Source organism: Hakea prostrata, chromosome 7 (genome assembly GCF_041222555.1).
Source record: "Hakea prostrata isolate BN-2017 chromosome 7, UWA_Hpros_2, whole genome shotgun sequence".
Lineage (NCBI taxonomy): Eukaryota > Viridiplantae > Streptophyta > Magnoliopsida > Proteales > Proteaceae > Hakea > Hakea prostrata.
In genome coordinates, this window is record NC_142606.1 from 62,453,424 (window position 1) to 62,469,654 (window position 16,231).

General features: G+C 40.2%; 1 protein-coding gene across 1 annotated transcript in view; it reads left to right on the forward strand.

Annotated features, from left to right (window-relative positions):
- The first annotated feature begins 1,078 nt into the window (after positions 1-1,078).
- LOC149011621 (uncharacterized) overlaps positions 1,079-16,231 on the forward strand; it is a 33,818-nt gene continuing 18,665 nt past the window's right edge. Inside the window, exon 1 of the mRNA XM_089161417.1 lies at positions 1,079-1,883. Coding sequence (XP_089017543.1) covers positions 1,158-1,883 — 726 coding nt within the window. The 5' untranslated portion in view covers positions 1,079-1,157. The remainder of the gene's footprint in view (positions 1,884-16,231) is intronic.

A 16,231-nucleotide genomic window follows, 5' to 3' on the forward strand; every position in this document is an offset into this window, starting at 1 on the left:
CCTGATGTATATCAAGAGAAGATAATAAATGAGGCTGATTGTTGTTTTGAAAATTGAAATTTCTTGGAACAGAAGAGATGATATTGTCTTGACATTCACCAATTTCATTAACCTGAGAAGAGAACCAATTCATAATATGTGGAATTGAAATGCCTTTGCCATAAAAAATAAAGTTGTTCTTAGTATTCTAAATACACCAAGACAAAGTGGTCCAAAGAACATCTATGATATGCATCTCCTTGTAAGCATGAAATTTGGTATGGATAAAATTGATCCAATCAATCATAGAAGAGCCATGAAACTCAGTGGTATCAATTCTAAGGGGGGACATGTGCCAACATTCTTTTGCAAAATGACATGAAAATAAAACATGGCATATAGTTTCATTTGAAGAAGCACATACAAGGCACATTGGGGATGGGGATTAATTTTTATGAAATAAAGTATCACACACCGACAAAACTTCATGCGATGCTTTCCAAATAAAGTGTTTTATCTTTGGAAGAGTGGGAATGTTCCAAATTTGTTTCCAATGAGAAGCTACTGAGGATGATGATGCAATGTTGCCATGATAATCAGACAGAGAGAGACACAAGAAATAAAAGTGGCATTCTTACAATTGTGTCTCTACCATTTCTTAGGCCCTCTATAATTTTCTTGTATATGTACAAAGCATACTTGCATATACACATGGCATACAGTAGTTTGCATGCATAGGGAGAAAGCCAAGAGCAAGAGAAAAAAAACAGACAATGACTACTCGGCTTGGCCCACGCATACCGGCGCTACATCCGACCTACGCTTGGCCCACGCGTATCGGCGCTACATCTGGCCTACTTGCATATGCATAAAGCGTACAGTAATTTGCACCATAACGCTACGATAACGGATTGGTAAAACCGTAAAAGTATATACAAAACGATACGATAAATGTGATTTTAGGTATTTTATTTTCTGTATTGTACTGTCTTTTATTAGTTTAATTAGGAATTTAGAAGCTTTGGCCAGAAAAGAGAAAAAATAAGAATAAGACTTTTCAAAAGTGGAAATAGTGATTCGGATTTCTGAACCGCTCAGACGTGTAAGAACAACTAGACGATAGGAAGAGTTTGATTTTTCATTACCCTCTCCTGTGTTAAGTCTGGTTTTTCTCTGTAATGACGCGTACCATAACCATGGTGTCCACCACCTTCTCTTCAATTCGCTTCACTTGCTCGTATTTAATAGAGCATCATCTGCTACTTTTTCAAGCTCCAATGTTCTGCTCTCTCTTCATCGCCCTCTCATTTGTTTCTCTTTTGATACTTTCCCTCCTCATATTCAAAAGATTAAAGAGAACAAAAGTTGTAATAGAAGAAGAAGGTGGAGAAAAAGAAAAAGTAGCAGTAGAAGAACCAGCATCAACAGCTGAGAAATCGATTCAAAACCCTCAACCCAACTTCAGGTACCCTTCATCGGATACTACGGGTGAGGACGATCAGATTCATCCGTTAATTCTAGAGATTCTCACCTCTGATCCTTCCAAATTGGCGTCGTTCATTTCCTCTGTTCGTTCTCCTTTGCCTTCCGATGAGAGTGGGAAATTCAAGCTCTTTGATGTATCCAAGCTAAACAGCGACGATGTTCATTCTATCTCCGAGGATACGGTGAAAACTGACGACTCAAGGGGGAAGAAAAAGAAGAAGAGGGCTAGGAAGAAGCGTCAGAATTCCCTGGTCAAGGATAGTGCTGAAGATGGATTTTCTTCTCTTCCGCAGGATAAGAATGATTTGGATGACTTATATCCCTTCACTTCGCTCTCCAGTGTTACGCAGAAGAAGATCAAACAGCAGTATGATCAGCTTGTCAAGGCCCACGATGCTCAAGCTTTAACACTGACTCAGGTTCTAAGTTATACTTCATCCAATGTTGCTTACTTTGCTTTTTCCATTTTTATTTCTAAACCGATATTGCGGCAATTTATGAGAGCTTCTTTACTTTCTTTGTTCGATCCAAATAACTGGGTGTGCCATCTAGTTTGATAGTTAGCTCTTCATTGTGGGACAGAAACCATACTTCGTTAGGTTTCTTAAGGGCTCTGTAATTAACTGGCTGTTATTGTTATTCTTTTTGTTAGTTCCACAATTTATCAAATGTTATGCTTGATAATCTATCTCGTATTGATCGTGTTCTTCTGATCTTAATGTGCGTATGTTCTGAAATTTTGTTTAATTGTCTCAGATGAGTCTGGTTATGCTATGATATCCTTTACAGTGTCATAAGGCCTTCTACATCCCCAAGGTTTGGGGATTTTCTTGAATCTGCATAGATATCAAGCTTGCTGAACAATTTTCATCAGCAATAGCATGTTCTTATTGGTTATCTTTTCTGTGAAGGCTTTAGAGGTCTAGATAGCGTTCTCTTTAATTTCCTTATTAATTATAAAAATAGAACTTATAGTAGATCCTTGTGTCTGCATCCAAACATGTAAGGCAGAATGATCGTCTCTCTATTATCTCTATTAATTGACACTCTTGTTGCTCCCACAAATGCACATCGACTGCTTCCCGATAGAAAACACTTTTAGCTTAATGGTTATGTTTCTTGCCTACCAAACAGAACACTTTCCTATTGTATGAATGAAAACTTTAGGTACAACGATAGATTTAAGGTAATAATTGTAAGATTACCTTTCTGATATGTTGGTAATTTGGTGTCGATTTAGAGGGAAATAGACCAATTTGGTGTTGGACCTGTGATGTAACCTAGGGTCTAGACTCTATGCCAGTCTTCAGGATCCTCCCAAATAGAACCAGCAGTACAATTAGGGTTAAACCTCAGTATTTCAGGTCTGATCTCAATTCTCAATGGAAAGCTGCTGTACTTGACCAAATATGACTTGTGAATGAGCTTGTTTGACTTCCAAACCTTGGGAATATGAATAGCGAATTCTAGCTTAAGTGGAGGAAGGTTTTAGGGTTCGGCCAGGTTAGTTTTAGGTCTGAAATTTGATGAAAGTAATTCTGTTTGATCAGAATTTAGTTTTTGCAGAATCATTCTTCAAACTAGGCTTCAACACTAGGTTTCCTACTTGGCTTAGGACTCTTGGTTAGGGTTAGGGTCTGAATGGGAGGTAGAGGAGGTGTAGGAGAAGCTAATCCTAAAAGGGTTAGGGTTTCGTTGAGGGGTTTGGAAGTCATGAGAGATTCAGAGGAATTAGGACTAGGGTTAGACTAGGGTTTGGATTGGTTTGATTGGGCTGAAATTGGTAGGGCAGGTCACTAAGGATAGGGGAATGATGTTCCTAAAGTTTGAGATAGATCTAATGGTTAGATTGTCGTAGATCTAACCTTGAATTTTAGGTCTAAGAAAAAGTTTGAAAATTACGAAGAAATTCAGAAAAATAGAAAAAGACTGATAGGGGCAGGGTTATGGTTTTAGGGTGGCTAAGGGTAGGGATAGGATCTGGGGTTGTATGCACTTGATGGGGAAGGAAGATCACTTGAAGATTGCTGAAATTGGGATGTTCCCTAGCTGTCGCAAGTAGAAGAAGATGACGAGAACTTGAAATTGCAGAAAAAAGTAAATAAGATCATCCGTGGGCTTCCCTCCTAAGGAACCCATGGCTCCATTCAATCTTCCTTCAACTTTGTTTTTTAATTCATCAAATCTGATGTGTAACATGAGGAGGTGGCTCTGTTTATAGCCTTACACTGAAGGAAAATTAAACTAGGACTCCAAAATAAAACCAACTTGGACTAATCTTAAGAAACCTACTTGGATTCAAATTGGAAAACACAACAAACAAGGACTCTTAAATTGAAGTGCAAATACTTTTAAGGACTCCTAACTAAGAGGGAATCCCCTTTAAGATTGGATTCCAACTCATACACCAAAATAAAAGAAAGACTTCTACTGGATTGAGGACTCTCACTCCAACAAGGATCCTGAGTCTGCTGGACTGAGGACTCTCACTTCAACAAGGATCCTGTCATAACTCATCAAAGAATGATCCAAAATATAAAATAAAAGTAGATCTAGAATCCTTGTAAGGAGTGGATTCTAAGGGAATCCCTCTCTAATTTGGAATCCTACCCAGACTGGGACTTTTCAAAAACTTGACCAAAACAAAACCAAACCCAACAATAAAAGTAGATATGGACTCCTAACAGTAGTCTGCATCTGACTAGGCCTACTAGGGCTCCAAAAGAGAGGGTAAAATGATCAAATTATCCTTGGACAGAATATCGCCAACCCTTGGTGTGCCAATGGGGCTAGGTTTGTGGTCCAAATCTCAATGGATTTTATGTGGGCTGGGCCTGGTTACATCAGCTCTCCACTTCTTGAAAACATCCATCTCTTGATGAATGTGCTTATCGTGTAATTTAGGATCAATTGTCTAAAGATCTTTCATGTGAACTCGTCGTTGCATCTTGCAGTGTTGGTAGGGGAGTAGCATGTGTGTTGCCTGCTTGTATTGCTCCTAGGCAAAATATTGGCAAAGTGAGAATGTGAGGAATGTAGTCATTGAGTCTAGAGGCCTTTTCTTCAAGAACCAAGGGGCATGTTAAATTTGTTATTCTTTGGCTCCAAGTCGGTAGAAAAAATTCGACCACGAATTCTGTAGTGTAGTGGTGGAAACAACTTGTTTGCAATAGCGTGAACCATTCCTAGGCAGAACTTTGCAATGTCAGAGCACTAGGAATTAAGTCTTCAACTTTAGGGAGTTACTTTCCAAAGAATGATGGGGGCGAGACAAATTCAATATACTCGCTCAAAATTGGTAGCCATGTTATTGGAGTCTTCTGTAGGTACATCTACGGTTGGGTTTGTGGCTTTGATCTTGACCCTTTAATCTATTGTAGAAACTTCTTTGGATGGTGTTATTTCTCTGACCTCATCTTTGTAATTTATTGTAACACATCTTCAGATGTCATGACCTTGTCTTCAAGTGCTTGAGTGAACTTTTAATCCTTCACTGTTTGAGCCTTGTGGTTTATATCAGCCTCTTCTGGCACTCACTCTGGGAGAAGGTTCCGGATTGGTGAAGAGGGTTCACCTTCTGGTTGTGGAGCTTTAACCTTGGTGCTTGTGGCGGTGCCTTGGTTGCCTTCTTGACTGGGTTCCTTTAGATTCCTTTGATGGAGTTAGGCTTTGGTTGCCTTCTTAACTGGGTCCTTCAGATTAGGGGGATGGAACCAAAAAGTGCTCCATTTTGGTACTGGAGTCCTTTTAAGTTGCTCTGAGGGCCTGTGTCTTCCTGATTTCTCCTGTTAGGTTCAAGGGCAAGAATACAATTTTTTTGGCCCATGTATGAATTTTCTCTCCCCATGATAGCTACATCATTATCATACAACGAGGGTCTCCCTAAAATAATATTAGACAAACTTCATAGGTGTTACATGTCTGCATCACACCAGACCTCCTCAGAGTAGGAATGGAGATTGATGGGAACTAGACACCTTCTAATCTCTTATTCTTTATAAGAGAGACTCTATAGGGTTGGGGATGCCTCTCAGTTTTAAGATTAGCCCTCTTTAAAACCCCTCAAACACTGCATTAGAACCGCTACTGCTATTAACAATTCCCAAAGCTTTATATTCACCTGATTTGAGCCTGGTGTAGAAGATACAACTTCTCCTTCAGTCTTCTTCTATTTCCACTGTGAGGATCTTTGATATGACATTGATGGAAGGGGTTGTAGTCAAGGTATCCCTCATCATAGGAGTCTTCGAGTTGTGTTCCTCCTTCGTAACAGTATGTTGATTCGTCCCTGGCTTTGGCTACTGCTGATTCATGCTAGCTTTGATACCAATTGATGTAACCCAGGGTCTGGGCCAGTCTTTAGGATCCTCTTAAATGGAACCAGTAGTACAATTAGGGTTAAATCTCACTATTTCAGGTCTGGTCTTAGTCAATTCTCAACAGACAGCAGCTGTACTTGACCAAATATGACTGCAGATGAGCTTGTTTGACTTCCAAACCTTGGGGATATGAATACGGGAAGTCTCGGTTAAGTGGGGAAAGGTTTTAGGGTCCGGCCAGGTTAGTTTTAGGTCTGAAATTTTAAGAAAATAATTCTATTTTATCCGAATTCAGTTTGCAGAATTATTTGTCAAGCTAGAGTTCAAAACTAGGTTTCCTACTTAGCTTAGGCCTCTTGGTTAGGGTTAGAGATTGGAGGGGAGGTAGAGAAGGTGTAGCAGAAGGTATTCCTAAAAGGGTTTATGGTTTGGTTGAAGGGTTTGGGACTCGTGAGAGTTTCAGTGGAATTAGGGTTTGGATTGGTCCAATTGGGCTGAAATTGGGAGGGAAGTTCACTAGGGTGGGGAATGATTTTCTAAAGTTTGGGACAGATCTAACGGTTAGATTCTAGTAAACCTGACTTTGAATTTTAGGTCTAGAGAAAAATAGAAAAAGGGTGATAGGGGCATTAGGGTTATGGTTTTAGGGTGGCTAAGGGTAGGGAAGGCGCTAGGGTTGTACTTACCTGATTGGGAAGGAAGGTCACTCGAAAGTTGCTGAAATGGGATGTTCCCTAGCTGCCACAAGTAGAAGAAGATGAAGATAACTTGAAATTGCAGAAAAACAAGTAACATCGGCCGTGGGCTTCCCTCCTAGGGAACCCATGACTTCACTCAGTCTTCCTTCAATTCTGTTTTTTTAATTCTTCAAATCTCATTTGTAACATGGGGGTGGCTCTATTTATTGCCTTAAACAGAAGGAAAATTAAACTAGGAATTTAAAAAGAAAACCAACTTGGACTCAACTTAAGAAACCTACTTAGATTCAAATTGGAAAATGAAACAAACAAGGACTCTTAAATAGAAGTGCAAACTCATAGGGACTCCTAATTAAGAGGGAAGCCCCTCTAAGATTGGACTCCAACTTATAAAACAAAGTAAAGAAAGACTTCTATTGGACTAAGGACTTTTCACTCCTACAAGGATAAATCACCACTCATCAAGGAATGATCCAAATTATAAAATAAAAGTGGATCTAGAATCCTTGTAAGGAGTGGATTCTAACTAAGGGAATCCCTCTCTAATTGGGAATCCTACCCAAACTAGAACTTTTCAATAATTTGACCAAAACAAAACCAAACTCAACAATAAAAGTAGACATGGACTCTTGACAGTAGTTTGCATCTGACCAGCCCTACTATGGCTCCAAAAGAGTGGGTAAAATGACCAAAATACCCCTGGACAGAATTCCGCCAGCCTGTTTGTGGTCCAAATCTTGACGGATTTTATGTGGCCTGGGCCTGGTTACGTCAGCCTCCATCAGTTACATTAGGTTAATATGTGGTTTATGGAGCAATTGTAATAAGGATTTCATTTAGAGTTTTTTACCGGTGGCCACCTTAAGTGGGAGTGAAACTCTGGTCTCCCCCCTTTAATTGGGAAAATTACTGGTGACCTGCTTTTGACGAAGGTTAATCTTGTTCATTCCCCACTGTTAATCTCTCACACCTTTGCTTGAATTTAAAATGATGTTATTGCCCTTAAGGGGGGGTAATAAGACCGTAGTGACCCCATCCCTCTCACTCACACTGTTCCTCTCCACTTACACGATTCTCACCTCCAACACACCTATCTCTCTCCACCGCAACTCCCCTCTGCAACTCTCCTTCTCCGACCATAATGTGTCAAACATTCAATTCTATTTTGGATGAGATTTAAGCATTTTTATCTTTTCTCTCTTCAGAGTGCAGAGAACCGAGAAAAACAAGGATTTTGAGACACAGATTTTTCCTTGATTTCTATCTTGTCTAAGTTAGAGAGTCAATCACGAGCCACTCTGCTGCTGCTTCTAACAGATGTGGTGGCTGAGGAGTGAGAACTGTAGGTTCAATTGTGGATTTCAAATTTTGAACTGGAAAGCGAATTGATTAATTGTTGGTCCTTTACAGAAATTGGTCGCTAACTCACAAAGCCCTATAATTTTTTCGCCACGTCTTTTTCTTTGTCTCTTTCCAGACAAAAGAAACCCATGTTCTTGGACAAATCAGATTAGATATTCACTCTTCTACCTCAACTCCTGGTGAGAACCTCAGACTGACAACTGGGTTTAGTTTCTTTCATGGCTTTTACAATCTCACTTGTAATTTTACATTCATCAGATTATTGGAGGAAGTAGAAAAATATCGGTTATAATTGTACTCCGATTGATTGTTCTTCCAAATAAAATGCTGCTGCGAAATTGCAATTTTTTGCCTCCACCAGGAAGGGGTTGAAATCAAGCACAAATGCTTAGTGTGCAATGCAATTTGGTTCGGAGGAAAAATTTTCTGCCACATTAACTGATTTTGGAAGATATCAAGGACATCTGATCCATCTTGAATGCAATGTATAAATGGGCTGGTTGCAATGTATAACCCTAATTTTTTGGACTAAACCTGAGAAATCCTGAAATTGTCATGAAAAACTTCATCCATGGATCAAGGTTTTCTGCAGATTCACTTTTGGGGTTTTGAAGGACCATGTCAAAACCACCATTCACCTCATTGTCCCGCCAAATTCACTTTGGGTTTATGCATGTAACATGGTAGTGAGGAAAATTAAAGTTGGTGATTCAGCAAAGTTAAGAACGGCGGCGCCAACCTTCGAGTCTAACAAGCTAACCAATGCAGGTAGATAGTTAATTGGTCGAGTTGAAGAAGGGTTTTAAATTGAACTCATAATCAGAGACAGAATTGGTGTGCATCGTTTTTGCAGGAAACAACCCCAAATACCCATACTTGTACTGTGTTGGGCTTGAATCTGTCTCAGTTGGAGGAAGTAGAATTCCGGCACCTGAGATATTGAAGAAAGTGAACAGTAAGGGCAATGTTTGAATGGTGGTGGATTCTTGTGACCGGAGAGGGTGGTGAGGGAGACTTGCGGTTGTCAGAGTAGGAGAAGGAGAGTTGCAGAGGGACTTACGGTGCAGAGAGATATGTGCATTGGAGGTGAGAATCATTTAAGTGGAGAGGGACAATGTGAGTGAGAGGATGGGGCATTATGGTCATATTACCCACCTTAAGGGCAGTAACGTCTTTATAAATTCAAAGTTAACTGCAAAGGTATGAGAGATGACAGTGGGTAATGAGTAATATTGGTTTTTGTCAAAAGTGGGTCACCAGTAATTTTTTCAACGTAAGGGGGACAAAGTTTCACCCCTACTTAAGGCGGCCACCAGTAAAAAACTTTTTCATTTAGGTTCATAAACGATTATAATAGATTGTTGGTGATGGATTAAGTTAAAGTCTTCCGCTGACTGATTTTTGATATAGAATATGTTATGAGTTTATGAGGATTTATTGTTTATCACTGTTTATATATCCAGTCAATTTACCCATAATGACAATGGTCCTTGAATTGCTAACTGGCTAACTTTCCAAACCAGAGGTGGAGTCATTACATATAGACATAAAATTCCTTATTTGACTCTTGAAATGACTCTTAATCACTCTATAAAGATTTCAATAATATAAAACTCAAAACAGAATTTATCTAGCTATTAAGAATCCTAAACTCTCGTTTTAACTACTAATCCTGTGCACTAACATTCCCACTTTACAAGCTTATGAATTGGGCCCATTACATCAATAAACCCACAAATAAGAAGTCTCAGTTCTATAGAACACAACCATGGGCAAAGATGGAGTCTTCTGAGGCAAAATTGTCCCACTTGGACAATCTTAATCACATCAGCTGACGTCTTCAAATATTGTCTATTACTGTCACTGATCTTGTGGCAAGTAGCATACAGAATCAATTTAGGATTCTAGCTGCTCTTCTACTAATCCTTGGCTTCTTCACGTGAGTTAAAGCTATTCAAATAATAGTGAGAGAGGAACCAAAGGACTTGATTTGTCACCAAAAATAAGTTTTCATATTTGAAGGGAAGAAATTTATGCTGCAAATTTTGCTTCTACATGAATGCAGACAAAACCCTGAGACCTGACGGTTTTCCCATAGCTTTCTGCTTGGATGTTGGGATAAACGGTGAAACTGAAATAGTTGGATTGGGTCGTGTTTGAGGTTCTCTGTCGGAAGCAGTTAACCAGTGCATGACTTCCATCTATTTTTTATACCTAGTAATTCTGGATCTATTTATCATATTCGAGAGTGACTACTCATTCATAAATCATAACTGAAGCTCCTACCCAAAGGATGGGAGAGATTCTATCCCTGAGGGACTATTAATTTTATATTTGGATAAACTTTCATGAATGCTGACTGGCAACCTGACACGGTCACCCTTCTTACCTTTAGCAGGCTGGGATTCTCTTTTACCATTTCTTTTTACCATTTCATGGGATTATTCTTGTAGCAATCTTAATTTGGCGGAGGATGCAAACACAAGGACTCCCCCATAATTGGGTTCCAAAATCCAGATCCAAGTGGCCAATCCAAGCTGGTTGAATGCCCCCCAAAGGTGTTTTGGTCATTTGTCAGCTCCTTTTTGGGGCTCAATATGGGTTTGGATAGATTCCCCTCGATCCAAGGTTCATGGATCTACTTTTGGTTTTTTGTTTTGAGTTAGTAGTTTGAAAGTTATTTGAGAGTTTATGTTGTATTGAGTTAGTTGTGGATAAGATAAGATTCCTTATCCAAAGGGGTCCTTATCTTTAGAGTTTGTTTTTATTTGGAAGTATTAGTTTGAATCCCAAGTCAATTGTCTTTACAAGATTCCAATCCTAGAGTTGTGGTCTTCTAGTAATTTGATTTTGTTTGGAGTGTTTTGGTCTACAATTCGGATCCATATCTTGTAGGGATTTCCAAACCCAGTCATTCTTTTATTTTAGGCTATAAAAATAGCTTATTCTTGCATTGTAATAGTCAGATTTGATGAATTAAAGAATTTGAGTGTTAATTGCTTGAGTGAGTGGCAGGGTTCGTTTGAGGGGGACCCTGCGGTTGTCTATTGAGAGCTTTCAAGTTGTTTCAAGCAGCTAAAAATCAAGTTCAGAAGATCAATTCAGCAAATCCAACAAGTTCCTTCAATATTCCAGCTTATTCCATTGATCCCCAAATAAGTAGAATATCCCTACACCTGCCCCACCACCACCGTAGCCTTTCCAGCCCCCTCCCCTTGTGTTTGAGCCTAGAAAACTCTCCCCTCCCCATTGTAATTATCCCCTGCCCCTTCCCCTTTAGTTTGCTGCAAACTCCGATCCCAACTACAGCCACCATGACCCTCCCCTGCCTTCCCCTTCTTCCCCCCGGCTGCAGATCCTAATCCCATTGAAATGCCCATTCCCAGCCCCTTTCAAGTTCCTTTCACTTTCCTCAGAGTCACAGGAAGCCCTTGGTTTAAGCCCCACCTTCAATTTCTGCAAATCAATCTTCTTCCCCTAATTTGGAAATTTCTGCACTTCATCTTCAACCTTGAGAAATTGCAGAATTCTGATTTGTTAAACCCTAGCCATTCAATTCATACCCAGATGGATAAAAGATTATTGGGAACAATTTTGCAATCACAGAGCTAGCAGATCTGAGTCCTCTCTACCTAGTCGAAACCCTAATTTGACCTTTGAAATTCGAATTTCAAATCTGAAATTGTGAGTACAAAAGGATTCAGATCTGGAATTTAGTTTTGGCAGGTTCCAAACCACATTAGAAACCCTAAAATCCTTGCCCCTTTCGCTGGAACTTCTTGGGCAAGCGCTAAGTAATATGGAATTTAACAAAATACCCCTAACACTAGACCTTGGTTACATCAATTGGTATCAGAGCTGCAGTTTCCAGCAATCCAAACACCACCATTGATGCATTCCTAATAGCCATAGGCATGGAAGAATTGACCTACAGCCTTCGCATTGGAGGTTACTTGGACTATGGGCCATTGGTAAACTTCCTCTCCAAATTCCTTATTTCTGAAGATGAAGACAAAGATTGGAAGAGAAGCTGTCCTTTTTACACAAGAGTCAAAGCAAGTATCGTACATGCAAAGTACTCATTGATGGTGGTAGCAGTGTCAAGTTGGTGTCCGATGCGTTCTTAAAAAGGGCCAATTTGAAATTAGAAGAGCACTCCCACCCCTATAGTGTCTCCCTCTTGAATGTTGATAGGATAAAAGTTTCTCAAAGATGTTTAGTCCCTATCAGTCTTCATGCTTACTATGAAATTTGGTGTGATGTAATTCCTATGAGGGTGCGTGACATTGTATTTAGGAGAACTTGGTTGTATGACAATGATGTAACCATTGGGGAGAAAGAATGTCTATCAGTTTTGCCGCAATGGTCTTGTAATTGTTCTATTACCACTAAACCTACCCACAGAAATAAAAAAGGTACGAGCTAGCCAAGCACATCAGCATAGTCTCAGCCATATGCCTCAAAGTGAAGATCAGCCTGAAGTCAAGTCCCTTCTAGTCTGGGAAGAATTGAAGCCAGAAGCCCCAACTCAGGAAGCTTTGGACATAGAAGGCAACACTTTGAGTGACTCTATAGAACATGCCACATTAGATAGAAGATCATTCCCACCCAGTTAGAAACTTCCTCCAGAAGATTTGTTAGAGAAGATTAATAAAATTGACTTTTGAGTAGAAGAGCACTTAGCCAAGGAGTCTCCTCAAATAAGGGGAGTTGCTGTCCCCAACATGCACCAACCAACTCTTGACACCGAGACCCCATGGTGACCAGAGGCAGCCCTCAAAGACAACAATGACAAGGTAGCCTACTTAGACCAATATCAAGGTCCTAGAGAGATTACAAAAGAGATACAGCTGCTGTCCATATCTCCTGCAACCAGATTAGGAGTAGGAGGGTTCGATGGTGAGCCTAAGGCTAGAACAGTGAGGGACCAAAAGGAGATTCAACTCATTGAAGTCCAGCACATGTTGATTGACAAAGATGCCTCATAGAGTGTAGAAGCATGACCAAACCAGCAGCACCAGTCAGAGATAAAGAGGTACCTACACCACTGAAGACCCCCTATGTTCCTTGCACCATGGAGAACATGCTGCCCCCATACCTCAGGGGCTATACCAGCCCCAATTCCTTGCGAGACAGGCCCTCCCTTGGGTCTTACACTTCTTCCCAGGAGGGATACTACAAGAGCTTACCAAGCCCTAGCAATGCTACTCCTAGAGGTGGTGACAGAGAAGGACTCCAAGAGCTTCACTAGCCACTTCCTCATGCCTTCTTGCTCCATTGAAAAAGAGGCTCCTAGACTTGACGGTCACATCCTCGATCCTTCATTCTTCCAGAATTTTGTCTAGGAGCAGTGTTGGTGGTCTTGTATGTACTACTTCCTCCTAACTGCAAGATGAGAGGTCGAATTCACATGCAAGCTCTCCAGAGGATGGATCTTGTGGTACATGACAAATGCATTCATTAGGAGATGAATGTTTTCAAGAAGGGGAGTATTGATGTGAACACAAGGACCCCCCGGCCCAAAATAATATTAATAATAATAGGGTTCCAAAATCCAGATCCAAATGGCCAATCCAAGATGGCTAAATGCCTTTTTTGGGTATTTTGGGAATTTTCAGCCCCTTTTAGGCCTCAATATGGGTTTGGGTAGATTCCCCTCGATCCAAGAGTCATGGATCTACTTTTGGTTTTTTGTTTGAGTTAGTAGTTTGAAAGTTGTTTGAGAGTTTAAGTTGTGTTGAGTTAGTTAGTTGTGGATAACATAAGATTCCTTATCCAAAGGAGTCTTATCTTTAGAGTTTGTTTTTATTTGAAAGTGTTAGTTTGAGTCCTAAGTCAAGTGTCTTTATAACATTCCAATCCTAGGGTTGTGGTCTTGTAGTAATTTGATTATGTTTTGAGTGTTTTGGTCTAGAGTTGGGTTCCTTATCTCTTTAGGGATTTCCAACCCTAGTTAGAGTCTTTTATTTTAGGTAATAAGTAACCTCTTCTTGCATTGTAATAGTCAGATTTCATGAATTTTTAAAGAATTTGAGTGTTAATTGCCTGAGCTAGTGGCAGAGTTCCTTTGAGGGGGACCCTGCAGTTGTCTATTGAGAGCTTTCAAGTTGTTTCAAGCAGTCAATAATCAAGTTCAGAAGATCAATTCAGTAAATCCAGCAAGTTCCTTCAACATTCCTGTCTATTTTGTTGATCCCCAAGTAAGTAGAAGATCCGTACATGAGCCCCACCAACAACATAGTCTCTCCTGCCCCCCCCCTCATGTTTGAGCCTAGAGAACCTTCCCCCCCCCCCCCCCCCCGCAATTATCACCTGCCCCTTCCCCTTTGGTTTCCTGCAAACTCCAACCCGTCCTACAGCCACCACGACACTCCCCACCTTCCCCTTCTTCCCCACAGCAGCAGATTCTAATTCATTCCCAGCCCCTATCAAGTTCCTTTCACTTCCCTTAGAGTTGCAAGAAGCCCTAGGTTTAAGGCCCACCTTCAATTTCTTCAAATCAATCTTCTTCCCCTAATTTTAAAATTTCTGCATTTCATCTTCAACCTTGAGATGTTGCTGAAAATTAAAATAGCAGAATTCTGATTTGTTAAACCCTAGCCATTCAATTCATACCCAGATAGATAGAAGATTATTAGGAACAATTCTGCAATCAGAACTTGCAGATTTGAGTCCTCTCCACCTGGCTGAAACCCTAACTTGACCTTTGAAATTCAAATTTTGAATCTGAAGTTCTGAGTACAAAAATCTGAGGCTGTGAAGTATCTATCGGGTTTCATATTTAAAGCTGGAAGGACTTTAAATCATTAGTACTTTATTGATCCCTCTCTATCCTGAAAATGGTAGACATTTGTGATTTCAGATGGGCTTTTAATTTATCTTCCACTGATCGTATACGGTAGTCAACAGAACATTTGTTGGGAATTGGAGGGATTGCGGTGTCAGTTTAACTCAAATGCTCATATGCTATAGTAGTATGAAAGAACTGGTAACTAGGGTTTGTGTGGATGATGACTGGTAAGCTACAGTAAAGGTTATTTCTTGAGGGTGCTACTTGACAAGCAGGTTTCTGTTGGTACCTTCCTTCTGCACACTTGAATTCGAGTACTTACTGGCATGACTTGGACTTGTAATGTGGTACCGACCTGATTGAATTATATGTTTCCCTGTATCCGGAGAGCATAATGATCCTATTTAAATTTTGTTGTCCACTTGTCCATATGGTTTATAGACATATGAAAAGCTTATGATAAAGTCCCTAGGGATCTAGTTTGCCAAGTTCTAGAGAAGAGAAGTTAATGTAGATACCAAATTTGATTGATCAAAACAGTACCCAAATAGGACCTTTTCACAGGGAGACAATTGCAAATTTGATGGACTTAAAGTGAAACAGAGTTTAGATGGGAAAGAGGGCTGAAACTAGAATGGTATTATAACGGGCTGAATAGATCTTCAAATAGGGGCATAACTATACTGAAGAAAGTGACAATAACAATGTAACATGTAACACCCGAGCTTCACACCGCAAGGTGGATCGATTGGATCGAACACCAACCTACCTTGATCAAACACAAGGGTTCTCCAAAAAGGAGGAATGCTAGCAAGCAATTTAATTTCAATTCATAAGTTGTGTCTTCACCTCTTACACAAGTCTCTTTATATAGCATTCTAAAGAGACATAAACACTAATGGTAACATCCAACCACTAGCTAACACCACCTACTTATTAATAACTCAACTACACAACACCACTAGTCAAAACAATAATGGAAACATCCATCTACTGCACCCCACTACTAGCTCCTTTTATTGACTTTTCAAAACTAGATTTGGGCTTATTTCAAAATATGTGGGCTGGTCTTCTCCCACTAAAGTAATCCAAGCCCATGAAACCATGGGCTCATTTTAACCCACTACAATAGTCCTAGCCCATGCAAGCCATGGGTTGTTTTGGATCATATCTTTAGGCTTTGATGGGCTTGACCATTGGGTTTTTCTCTTCCTTGTATATGCTGCCAATTCTGCATCAACTCTCCCTGGCTTGAAAACATTCGTCTCCGACAAATGGATGAATGATATGTAACGCTCACATCAATCGGGATCGAGTTTCTCGAGGCTGCCAACATGAATCCAAGTGCTCTCATGTCATGGATGATTCTTCCATTTGACGAGGAAAGCATGGTATCCAGTGCCACGACAAGTGGTTTTGTAAGAGTCATCCAAAACCTCCTCAATGATGTTAGTGATTGGTGGTTTGAGTTGGGGCAACCTCAACATTTGTTCAGTGTCTCCATCATCAGAGTGGTGTCGCCATGAGCCGTCCTTCTTTGGAGTGAGTAATGATGGTACAACACAAGGACTTAAGCTCTCTTGAATGAATCCTTTATG